At 46.0% G+C, this 12387-nt stretch overlaps 1 protein-coding gene across 5 annotated transcripts in view; it reads left to right on the forward strand.

Annotated features, from left to right (window-relative positions):
- The window catches only part of KIFC3 (kinesin family member C3), a 99803-nt gene that overhangs the window by 67556 nt on the left and 19860 nt on the right, over window positions 1-12387 (forward strand). For all 5 annotated transcript variants that reach the window (XM_029608919.1, XM_029608917.1, XM_029608915.1 and 2 more), the window contains 7 exons: window positions 1565-1676; window positions 1951-2132; window positions 2670-2774; window positions 3712-3842; window positions 4099-4222; window positions 4854-4983; window positions 5251-5480. In XM_029608919.1, coding sequence (XP_029464779.1) covers window positions 1565-1676; window positions 1951-2132; window positions 2670-2774; window positions 3712-3842; window positions 4099-4222; window positions 4854-4983; window positions 5251-5480 — 1014 coding nt within the window. The remainder of the gene's footprint in view (window positions 1-1564; window positions 1677-1950; window positions 2133-2669; window positions 2775-3711; window positions 3843-4098; window positions 4223-4853; window positions 4984-5250; window positions 5481-12387) is intronic.

Genomic DNA, 12387 nt, shown 5'->3' on the forward strand with positions numbered 1-12387 from the left:
TCCTTGTCTCATCCTGATGTGGCCCATTTTTTTTTTTTTTTTTTTTTTTTTTTTTTTTTTTTTAAGGCAGTGAAGCACCTTAGGCCTTCCTCTGTTACCGGTTCCATTGTGGAGTCTGAAATTGGTGCTGGACTTTTTTTGGTGGGCCCTACATTCTGACCACTGCATAGCCTTTCCTTAGTTGTTCATTTTGAAGGCTGTGTTCCTGGTGGCTATATGTTCTGCACGTCTGATTTCTGAGTTGCATGTCTTGTCTTGCTGGAAGCAGTTCCTTTGGGTGACTCCGGGAGCATTACAGCAGTGTTCTGTTCCATCCTTCTTGCCCAAGATAGTGTCTCACTTTTCATTTGAATCCGTCCATCTCCTTGCCATCCCTGGATAAGGTCAGGGATGTGGAGGAGTTTTGCCTTTTGTGCTCCTTGGATGGTCTGAGTCTTTTTGAAAGATGGATCGCCTATTTGTTCTCCATGGCGAGAGTAAGCAGGGTGCTCCGGCTTCTCAGGCTGCCATAGCTTGTTGGATTAAGGAGGTGGTCACGCCGTGTCTGTGGATGCTGGAAAGCCATTGCCTACTCAGGTTAGGGCTTATTCCACTAGGGCTCAGGCAGTGTCATGGTTGGAGGTTAGTCTGTTGTCGCCCGTCGATATCTGCCGAGCTGCGACGTAGTCCTCTTTACACACTTTTTCCAGATTTTATCGTCTGGAAGATGCAGCCTTTGCACGTGCGGTGTTGACTGGACCGCAAGCAGCCTCCCACCCTGTTGGGGAGTAGCTCTGGTACATCCCACTGGTCCTGTATCCATCTGTCTACACGCTAGGAAATGGAGAAATTACTTACCTGATGATTTCGTTTTCCTTAGTGTAGACAGATGGACTCTGCTTCCCCTCCTCGGCTGCCGCATGAGTGTGTCAATAGTCCTCCTGTGGGGCTCCGGATCCCAAGGGATTACTGGTAGGTGTTCATCCAGTCCCTAGCTTGGAGTACCTTGAATCTTATATGAGTTCAGTGTTTATGGTTGGTTGAGTACAGTTCTGGTTATCTGTTTTTAATCAAGTTTTTTGCTCATCTGTCCACAGTTGCTTTCGAAGAGAATATTGGCAGGTTGGGGTCACTGCAGGGTTATAAATACTGTGATGTCAGCTTGCTCTGTCTCCATCTGCTGGCAGGGAAGCATAAACCCACTGGTCCTGAGTCCATCTGTCTACACTAAGGAAAACGAAATTATCAGGTAAGTAATTTCTCCATTTCTCTGAGTTCTAGGAAATGTGTATGCCTTTTTGTTTTTGTATTTTGCACAGTACAGGTGGAAATGCATTTCTGCATCCATTTCTCTTAAGTGTTTTCCAGGGCTTCTTGGGGGGAGGGGGGGTTTCCATTTCAGTTTTTGTGTGCACATTTCCATTTCTATTTTGTGGTCTACCAGACCCCGAGAGAAAGGGGCACAGATCCAGATCTCTTCTTCCCCTGCCAGGATATGGAAAGGGCAGCACAGTCCTGAGGTCCTCGCTAGGGCAGGGTTCACTTGGGGCCCCCTGTGGCATCCTCAACTCTCGCTTTCTCTCAGATTGGACAGGTCGTAGAGGAGGTGAAGAATACTAACCAGGAGCTGCTGAGCAAATACCGCCGGGAGCTGCAGCTGCGCAAGAAGTACCACAATGAGCTGGTGCGATTGAAAGGTAAGGGGAGTGTGGTGCCCTGTGGGGTCATAATGAGATAATGTGGTTGAAGAATGAGGGGCGCTTAAGACCCCCTAAGGCCACAGTGAATCGACGAGGTAAGGGGACGCACGTAGGGAGCTCCTTTGACAAGATCTCTGACTGCAGGGTTTTCCTGATGGCTAGATAGTCTGGGACTTGCTGAGGGGTGGGGCATGGGTAAGAGTTGGAGTGAGCATAGTTCCTGGCTTTAAGCATCAGATGTGCAATTCCTTTCCTATTCTCCAACCCCCAGGGAATATTCGTGTTTTTTGTCGGGTCCGCCCGGTAATGGAGGAAGACGGTGGTGGACCAAAGGCTGTGAATATGGTGACCTTTGACCCAGAGGACGATGCTGTCCTGCATCTGTGTCACAGGGGAAAGATGGTGTCATTTGAGCTGGACAAGGTCTTCTCACCAGAAGCCACACAGCAAGATGTAAGTGCCACAGCCACATTCTTGAGTGATACGTTCTTCTGGAAAGGATGCCTCTCGGGGGGGGAGATTGTTTCTCAACCGGGTGGGGCAGGAGGGTCCCTTGGCAGGGGCACTTCATGGGCTCAGTGTGTCAAGGTCTGATAGTATATCAGCAGGTGCCCTTCGGGTCAGCTTCTTGAAGGAGGAGCAACCATTCTTAGGTCAGTGTCTCAAATACCCAGTTCCCTCAGAAGGGGAGGTCAGAATCTCGTGGGTAACCAGCTTCCTGGCAGGGGCCCTTCTTACTGCCCGTGGCTTTGTTGCAAGTGCAGGGTGAGGGGAGCCACGTTTGCAGTTTCAAGGGGTAAATCGGTAGTAAACCTAAGATGAAAAAATGGCTCAACACATGTACGCATCTGGGGTCTGTGCCAGGCTCTACGTGCACGTATGTCTGGATTCACTGAGCAGATGCGTGCGTGCACACACTTGGGATGTGATCAGAGGAACAGCTGTCTTGCTGAAATCCTGTGCAGTAATCGCTTTGTGTCCCTTCTGCAGGTGTTCCAGGAGGTGCAGGATCTGATTACCTCCTGCATTGATGGATACAATGTCTGTATTTTTGCCTATGGACAGACAGGCTCTGGAAAAACATACACTATGGAGGTAGCTGCTGCCAGCCCCTTTTATATCTGCCCTCGTGCTCACTTCTACTGTTGGCTCCTGTGCCCTTCTCTTCCTCTTGTGTTTTCTGGTCTCTGCTGCCTGTTCTGGAGGGCATTCCCGAGAGCCCCTTCTAGATTAATTTTATGATAACAGACCGTCTCGCTGAGTAAAGCAGAGCTGGCAACACCCCATTGGTAAGAAATTGGTAGCATTTCAATGCCCCTGTGCCTCCCTGTTTTCACACCTTTGTGGTCTGTGCTATTCTTTCTCTTTCTTCCCTGAAGTCTCTCGTCATCCTTGTGCGTCTCTCTTCTCACAGGCACTGCTTTTTGCTTCTCCCTTGTTCTATCTCTGCCTGTATTTACCTGTTTGTTTTTTTTACCCTGTCAGTCTACTTTCTCTTCCTGTGCTTCTCTGTCTTTCCTCCTTGAGATTTCTGCTTTCTGTTGCATCCTTATCTTCCCTCTCTTGGTCTCTGCTTTTTTCTTTTTTTTGTATTCCTGTACCTTTCTCTTCCTGTGTGCTTTCCTCTCTTTTTAGTTTCCCTCTTCTCTGCTTTCCGGTGTTCTCCTTGTGCCTCTTACTTTCTCATAGTCTCTCCCTATGGCTTCCTCTTGTCCTCCCTTGTGGTCTCTTCTCCATGCTGCTGCTCCCTGTGTGCCTCTCTGTCCCCCTTCTGCCCTTCAGTGTGCTGTCTCCCTCTGTTCCTTCATTCCTTGTAACACCCCGGTCTCTGCTTTTGTTGTTTCCAATGCCTCTCTCATGCTCGTGGTCTCCACTTTGTTGTCTCTCTTCTGAACCTCCCTCTCTGCTCTCCTTGTGGTGTTCATCATCACTTCCTGCTACTTTTGTTGTTCTTTTTTGTTATTGAAGGCTTGGTCCCTGCTGCTTTCTGCTGAGTCTACGTGTTAATGTGGGGCTTTTGCTCTTTTACCAGGGAATGCCGGGGAACCCCGGGATAAACCAGCGAGCCCTGCAGCTTCTCTTCTCTGAGGTGGCAGAGAAATCTTTGGACTGGGATTATAAGATCTCCGTCAACATGGTTGAGATTTACAATGAAGCGCTCAGGTGAGAAGGAAAGGGGGGTGTGGCGGGTTGGGAAGAGGGATAGAGAGCCAATAGGTAAGTGGATGGGTCTGAGACAGGGAATGGCAGTGCTTCTGGGGAGATGTGAGGGAGTGATGGAATAAACTGAATGACCACATAATTCAGAAGTGAGGCGTGGAGGGCTGTTGCCTTTCTGTGATTCACTGTTGTGGATATATGGACAGCATCTTTTGCTTCTCCCAATTACTTGGAATCTTTGCTTTCTCTCATTTCTCAGGGACCTACTTGGGAAGGAGCCTCAGGGGAAGCTGGACATTAAACTATGCCCTGATGGCAGTGGGCAGCTCTATGTACCAGGCCTGACAGAATTCACAGTGAAGAGTGTTGAGGATATCAATAGGGTAAGGGTTAAGCATTACATGGAGAAAGCAAATTCTCAAGCAAAATATTAGGATGAGGTCAAACAGTAGGGTATATTAATGGGGAGGCTGGAGAATTGGAAAGCATTAAAAGGTTAGTGACTGAGCAGGAAAGGTGATAAGACAGAATGATTTAACAGGGGTTGATTAGTTGGAGGTATTCACAACATATTGATAGGGTAGGGCTATTGATGATGTATTCACAGATGATGGAGGTACATAGAGGTAGTAGGAGAAGGGTAATGGGGCACTGGCAGTTTTTCCCTTTTAAAGGTTCACATGCGCAGAAGTACTTGCAGAACGTCAGTCTAACCAAGATTTTGAAAATGGCTCTCTAAATAGTTATATAACTTGGTCTTTGAGGTAGGAGGGAATGTAGCACTCCAGTCATATAACTTCTGTTGTGGGAACAAGTTTATGGATTAGGGGAGGAGGTGCAGAATGGGATGCTGATGGTAGCTGGGGAAAGGGATGTGCGACTTAGGGGAAAGATGATAAGGAAAGAGATGCAGCTGAGGATAGAGTGGGGGTGAGGAAGTGGGTTGGGGTGGGGGCTGATGGATGGAGCACCCTTTACGGAGCTTGAGCTATGTGGTTTTTGTTCTTCTTCCAGGTGTTTGAGATTGGGCACATGAACAGAGTGACAGAATGCACCAACCTTAATGAGCACAGCTCACGGTCTCATGCCCTCCTCATTGTGACGGTCAATGGAGTTGACTGCAGTACACGCATTCGAACCATAGGTGTGTGTTCCTACAGTGCTGTGAAACCATGGATTTCCTGTCTTATCAGATTGGTGTTTGAGTTCATGCTGGGCTTGGAGGCTTTAGGTACCCTGACCCTTCCATTAAATTGACACTGGGATTTGTATTGATGTTGCTGGGATTGATGCGTTATATCCCTGGTGACTTCCATCATGCTAGGGCTGGCCCTATCTTGTGCATTAGGCAACGTAGACTGTGATAGCCTCTTTGCTCTATGCTGAGGTTTTCCGGATGATTCCTCTTCAGGAAAGTTGAACCTGGTGGACCTGGCTGGCTCTGAGCGTGTGGGGAAGTCTGGGGCAGAGGGCAGCCGACTCCGTGAAGCGCAGTATATCAACAAGTCTCTGTCTGCTCTGGGTGATGTCATCTATGCCTTGCGATCCCGTCAAGTTCATGTGCCATTCCGCAATTCCAAGTTGACCTATTTGCTTCAGGACTCGCTCAGTGGGGAGAGCAAGACACTCATGATGGTGCAGGTAAGCGCTACCACAGGAAACAAGTAGTGTAGTGGGGAATATAATAAAGGAAGCCATATCTTATTGATAGATTTGTTTGTATATAATAATTCTAAATTTGTGTTATTTCTGCATTGACACTTACTCTGAAATACTCTGCTGGGCCAGATCAGAAATTTCAGGGACGTAAATTGGGACACAGACTGAGTATGCACACATGTTTTTTTTTTGCTTCGATCTCCTCTCTCTCTCTCGCTGATGGTGAAGCATAACTATGCATCTCATACTCTCTTTGTGATGCATTGAGTTACAAATACTTGTTGCTTACTGATTGGCTGCAATTCAAATTCCTTCCTATAAAAGGACTTTTATGTACAATCTCCTATATGAAAAATCAGAATATATGATGCTGGCCATAGGCAGTCATGGCTGTTTTTGTAGAAATTGGCAACAGATGGCTGTACACATTTTTGCTAAGATCAGCAACTCTGAGAACTTTAGTTCCTAGCCTGTTCAAATTCCCATCTGTTCTTATCAATATTTAGCATATTGCTGGTCCACTGTCTTGGATTTGAACACATGCAGCTGTCAGTCAGTCTTCAGCCCTTTTTGTTAAACAATAATCTTCAGTATTTGCAGTGTCAAAACAAATAAATAAATAAATAGAAGAATCAAACCCGTCTGTGATATGGTCAGTTATCGACCTATTTTTAATCTGCCTACCATGACCCAGGAGCCAGAGAAGAGTGCACTGTTACAGTTAGCTGATTATCTCGTTGATCATTATGTAACTTGATGAAAACCAATTTGGCTTTCAAAAGGGTCACAACATAACAATTGTTGCTGTTGTCCCATCTTGAAATGCTTCTTTGTACTGTGTATCATGGTGGAGCTGGAATTTTGGTGCAGCTTGATGTCTCTAATGCCTTTGACTCCGGTGGGCATGAAATTCTCATCTCACTTCTGAAGGAGGTTGGACGTTTTGGGGTGGTACTGCGTTGGTTTTCTTTGTTCTCAGAAGACATAGAGTTCAAGTAGGGAATTGTATTCCTCCTGGCGTGAATTGTCCTCCAGCGTTCCCCAGGCTTCAGCGCTGTTTTCTGCCCTCTTTAATCTTTACCTTTTTCCATTAGGAAAACTGCTTAGCGATTGATGTGCAGTTATATCTTCATGGGATACCTCTGGTCTTTTCCCAGAGAGATTTATTTTCAAAGTTGTACGCTGCAGATTAAAATTTGGTTAGCGTGTAAAGGACTGGCCTTGAGTATAGTGAAGACTGGGTTGGTAAGGGCCTGGCCTGTCATTGATCTAACTTTTGGTATCCCTAGAAGACGTTATCCTAGCCATATTTACTGAAGCAAGAAGTCTGGGAATTTTGTTACCCACAGCTGTCCTTGCATTCTCATGTGTGGCATGTGGCTCAATTAGCTTTTTATAAGTTAAACTTCAGTGGTTTTAACATTATCATCATGTCAAATGACATGTTTAGAACTGTTCTTCAGTCTTTGGCTCTGGGGTAGCTTGACTACTGGAGCTCCCTTTAGGTCTTGTAGACAGACTGTTGCTTGTACTTCAGTTGATACAACATGCTGTGTGGATGCTTATGGGTTTGAATAGAAGTGACCCATATTCAACCCGTTTTGAATGAGTTGCATTGGCTCCCAGTAAAATAAAGGTCTATAACGCATAAATTATTAAATGCAGAATGTTTGTGTAGTCCGAAATAAAATTGGCTGGTGCTTGCCTGCTTGCCCTTCACGCTCAGCTGCTCAGACTGTTTATAGATACCCACTATCATGATTATTACCTTTAAAAAAAAACTAGAGCTAGAGCATTTTGGTATATTTCTCTGACTATTTGGAACTCATTACTGCTCCAGCTTAGGGCAGAAAATTATATAAAGGTATTTAGGAAGCAGGAAAGGCCATTTTATTCAGAGATGAATTTGGATGATGGCTAACTAATTTTATTGTTGTGTTTTAATTCTCTGTATTTTATTTCAGATATTTATGATTAATTTTATGGATGTGTTGTTTGTACTCCACACTGAATGCTATTTGCCTAGAAGCAGTGGAATATAAGATTTTATTTAAAAAAAAAAATAAAAAGACCCCTTCATCACTCTACAGCAGCACCTGCTGGAGGGTACAGGGCAGTGGGCAGGAGACCCAGGTGTTTAGGCCGGTGCACTCCAAGCCTGGAGCGGATAGCAGAAGAGCTTGGACTTTGTAGAGATTGTGAATGGGGACGAAAGAGTCCATAATTAAGCTTTGTTAGGTTTCTGAGACGGTCGGTTTCCTTCATATTCGTTGGATAACTTAAAATTGTCCTCCATGTAATGTGGCTATCAGCAGGTCGTTCCACAGCGTGGGTAATTTTAGCCACATTGAGAGGAAGCATTTCCTCCTCTGACCTTAACACCCCCCCCCCCCCCTGAAAAAAAAAATACATGCACGGATTACATTATCAAGTCTGTGTGCATACTTTTCCAGTAAAATCTCTACCTGTAGAAAAAGGTTCACGTGACCTTGCACACGTGCATTGTACCCATGGCAAGTTTCAAGCAAAAGAGCATGCAAACCTCTGCCTAGAGATGGTGCAAAGTCCATGGGCACTTTCAAAAGCATGTGCACTCTTTGTCCAAATGGAGACAGTATTAAAATTGCCCCAAAGAGCTTTTTACAGCCTTTATAAAATGTGGACTTAAAAAAAAAAAGTGTTTTGTTTTTTTATGTTTCAATAAAGATTTTGGGGGTACAAGATAACTTTAAATGCATTGGTTAGTGGCACTGCTGGCTTTCATATGATCCCCTCAGTAGCAGAATGTTGTGCTGAGTGATGAAGATTTGAGTGCATTGATGGTCTACTTTCATTGATGGTTCTTGGAAGTAAACGAGAATTGTAGAGTGTTTTTCTTGGATTGGACATTTAAAACGGTGAATGATAATGGCATTTTATTAAGTGGTTAAAGACTTTGATTTTCTCTCTTATGCGCATGTCATAGGTATATAATCAGGCCACTCTTAGTCCTGGGGTTTTGAGCATTTACATTTCTCTTTGACAGACTCTGAGCTTTTTCAAGTTTCAGCTCTGTTTGATTTTCAGCCTTTATTATTGCAATATAAATTTCTCAAACAATAGCCATTGTGTCTTCTGACCCAATTTCTTATATTAGACCTGCATTGTCCTCTTGTCTGTTCTGGAAGTCTTGGAGAATTTGCTTAAACTGCTTTTTTTTTTTTTTTTATGGTAACAGTTTGCCATACCAGCTACTCTCCTATGTTCATCTCGTTCAGTTAAGCCTTTGATATCAGCGATATCTTTCATCAAGTTTGTAACAGATCCAATGCTTTCTGTGAGTAGATTAGTGCTGCTAAGTGTCCTTTAGTAACTGGTAGGGATGTGCATTCGTTTCATCCGTTTCCTATACAAGCATGTAATATGAAACGTATGAAACGAATGCACATCTAATTGACATGTAATGGGAAACGGATGAAACGAATGCACATCCCTAGTAACTGGTACATCCTATGTAGGAACATAAGACTTGCCATACTGGGTAAGACCAAGGGTCCATCAAGCCCAATATCCTGTTTCCAACGGTGGCCAATCCAGGTCACAAGTACCTGGCAAGTACCCAAACATTAAATAGCTCCCATGCTACTAATGCCAGCAACAAGCAGTGGCTATTCCCTATTGATAGCAGTTTATGGACTTCTCCTCCAGGAATTTATACAAACCATTTTTAAACCCAGCTACACAAACTGCCGTAACCACATCCTCTGACCATGAATTCCAGAGCTTAATTGTGCAATGAGTGAAAAAGAATTGTCTCCAATTTGTTTTAAATGTGCTACTTGCTAACTTCATGGTGGGCCCCCTAGTTCTTGTATTATTCGAAAGAGTAAATAACCATTTCACCTGTGCTTGTTCAAGTCCTTTCATGATTTTGTAGACCTCTGTCATATTCTCCCTCAGCCATCTCTTCTCCAAGCTTAAACAGCCTTAACCTCTTTAGCCTTTCCTCATAGAGGAACCATTCCATACCCTTTTATCATTTTGGTCACCCTTCTCTGTACTTTCTCCAATACAACTTTCAAAAGCTGGCAGTGGGCACTAACCAATGCATCAGCTGCTGCAACAGCCATTTTACCTTTGTCTAAATCATGTGGCTGGGTATTTCTGCTCATTTTTTTTTTGCCCGAACAATCACATAGTTGGGTTTAGATTTTATAACTGCTGGACTCATCACAACTTAATTGAAGATACTACAAAAAAGACATTGTTTTAACTGCTAATAAGCAATGCCCCTGACACCTGCCTGTGAGAAATAGGGGTTTCATTTTTTAAGGCCCCCTGGCAGAAGATGTTTCCCTGTATATTTCAATCTCTCTTAATAGCAAGATTCGAGCTCCCTCCTAAATTCACTTACATTTAAAAAGTTGTATTTCTCCTCAACCATTGTTTGCCAGCTCTATTATATTTACTGTATTCCTCTTCCAATGACTCAGTGCTGTCAGCTACAGACAGCACAGTACAGTAGTGTTTCTTAATATCCCAGTTCTTATCTTAGTTCCTACCCCTTCTTCAGGCACCATAAGTGTTATTTGGAATCATGCATTTAATTCCTGTTAATATCTAGATTTGCACATTGAGGCCGATATAGTAAGAGTGCAGGAAAACAGGTGCTCAATGCTGAGCGCCCGCTCTCCCAATGCTTGCCCAGCCACCTCTCCTGGGCGCGCGATCCTATATTTAAATGAGGGATCGCGCTAAAAAGGAGATGCTAGGGGCGATAGTGCAGTCCTAACTCCTCCTTATTAGTGGCATCCCAGGAGAGGTAGTTGTCAAGTGGGTTCAGGAAACCGACATTCAATTTTACGAGTACCATTTTTACGAACCTGCTGACAGCCATGGGTTAGGAAAACAGACACTGGAAAAATTGAGCGTCCATTTTCCTAACCTGACCGGCTGGCACATTTTTATTTATTTTTAAATATTTTTGGTTCCTCTGACTTAATATCGCTAGGATATTAAGTCAGAGGGTGTATGGTATTTTCTGTACACTTTTTCAGGCTGCTCAGAAATTAACGTCTACCCTTGGCCATACATTTTTTTTTTTTTCTCAGTATCCTGGGTACATAACTAATAGCCTCATCAACATGCATGAGGTCAGGTCTACCTATGACGTTTTTGAGACCGCAGCCCACCTAGCCACCGAAGGCGTCGGCACCAGACGACTGGCTTGGCTCTGGGCCTCAGGTCTCCGACCAGAGGTTCAGGACAGGCTTGCGAACCTCTCCTGTACAGGCAAAAACCTGTTTGGGAATAAGGTGAAAGAGGTCATGGATCAGCATGATACACTTCAGCAACTATCCGCCAGCCCCTCTGAAGGCCTTTCTATCGGCCGAGGAAGTACTTTCCTCCAGATGCCCGTGCCCAGCCATCTCTGTCCTGCCCTAGAGGTCGTGGCCGGCAGCAGCAAGTTCTGAGGGCCCAACCAGTCCTCCAACAGACCCTATCCACCGGCTTTTGACTGGCGACGAGGGGGCACGAGCCAAACACCGGTTCCCCTGGTGGTCTATTCCCCCAGTCGGTGGCAGGCTTCTTTACTTTGCCTGCTGCTGGGAGGCGATCACTTCGGATCGTTGGGTTCTCGCCTTTGTCCACCAGGGCTACAGCCTGAATTTCAGCAGGCTCCCAGAGACTGCTCCCCCATGTCCATCGTGGGTACGCACATCCATCAGGTCATCCTTCAATCGGAACTTTCTGCCCTTCTAGTGGCGGACGTGGTAAAACTGGTGCCCCACAAGCAGTGGGGCCATGGCTTCTACTCAAGGTACTTCCTCATTCCGAAGAGGAATGGCGGCTTGCGCCCCATCATTGACCTCAGGGCGTTAAACCGATTTCTCGTAAAAGAGAAATTCAAAATGGTCTCTCTGGGCACTCTGATCCCACGCTTCCTCAGAAGAGACTAGCTCTGCTCCCTCGACTTGAGGCCTACACCCAGATTGCAATTGTCCCCAACCACAGGAAGTACCTCCGCTTTCTGGTGGGGACTGCACATTTTCAGTGCAAAGTGCTGCCCTTTGGGCTGGCTTCAGCCCCACGCATCTTCACGAAATGCTTGGCGGTGGTGGCTGCCTACCTCAGGCATCACTCGGTCCATATCTTTTCATACCTGGACGATTGGCTGATCTGGAGCGACTCCCTCCGGGGTCCTGGATGCACTGGCCTTGACGGTTCAGACCTTGCAGACATTGGGATTCGTTATCAGCTTCCCCAAGTCACATCTCAATCAGTCTCCACGGCTAGACTTTATCGGCGTCAGGTTGGATACGGCACAAGCAAAGGCTTTTCTGCCCAAGGATCAAGTGGTTGCCCTCTCCTCGCTGGCCACCGTCATTTGCCTGCTGGGCCATATGGCGGCCTTGGCCCGTGTGACCACCTTGGCCCACCTCCCCATGAGGAATTCTCAGTGGGGCTTGCAGTTCCAGTGGCGGCAGGCATCCCAGAATCTAGAGGCGCCGGTGACGGTCAAGGACCCTCTTCGCTTCTCCCTGATCTGGTGGGAGGTTCTTCCCAATCTGGAAACTGGGCTCTCATTTCAGCCTGCACCACCCCAGACGACCCTCACCACTGATGCCTCGCCTCAGGGGTGGGGGGTCACACGGACGGCCTGCGTACACAGGGCCTTTGGACTGCGGCCGAAGCCCGCTGCCAGATAAACTTCCTGGAACTGCGGGCGATCCGGTACGCCTTGTGGGCCTTTCAAGACAGGCTGTCCTCCAAGGTTGTCATCCTCAGAACAGACAACCAGGTGGCAATGTGGTACATAAACAAGCAGGGTGGCTCGGGCTCGGGCTCCTTCCCCCTCTGCAAGGAAGTGATACAAGTCTGGGATTGGGCCCTTTCCAGAGGGATGTAT

Source organism: Rhinatrema bivittatum, chromosome 7 (assembly GCF_901001135.1).
Source record: "Rhinatrema bivittatum chromosome 7, aRhiBiv1.1, whole genome shotgun sequence".
In the NCBI taxonomy this organism is placed as follows: domain Eukaryota; kingdom Metazoa; phylum Chordata; class Amphibia; order Gymnophiona; family Rhinatrematidae; genus Rhinatrema; species Rhinatrema bivittatum.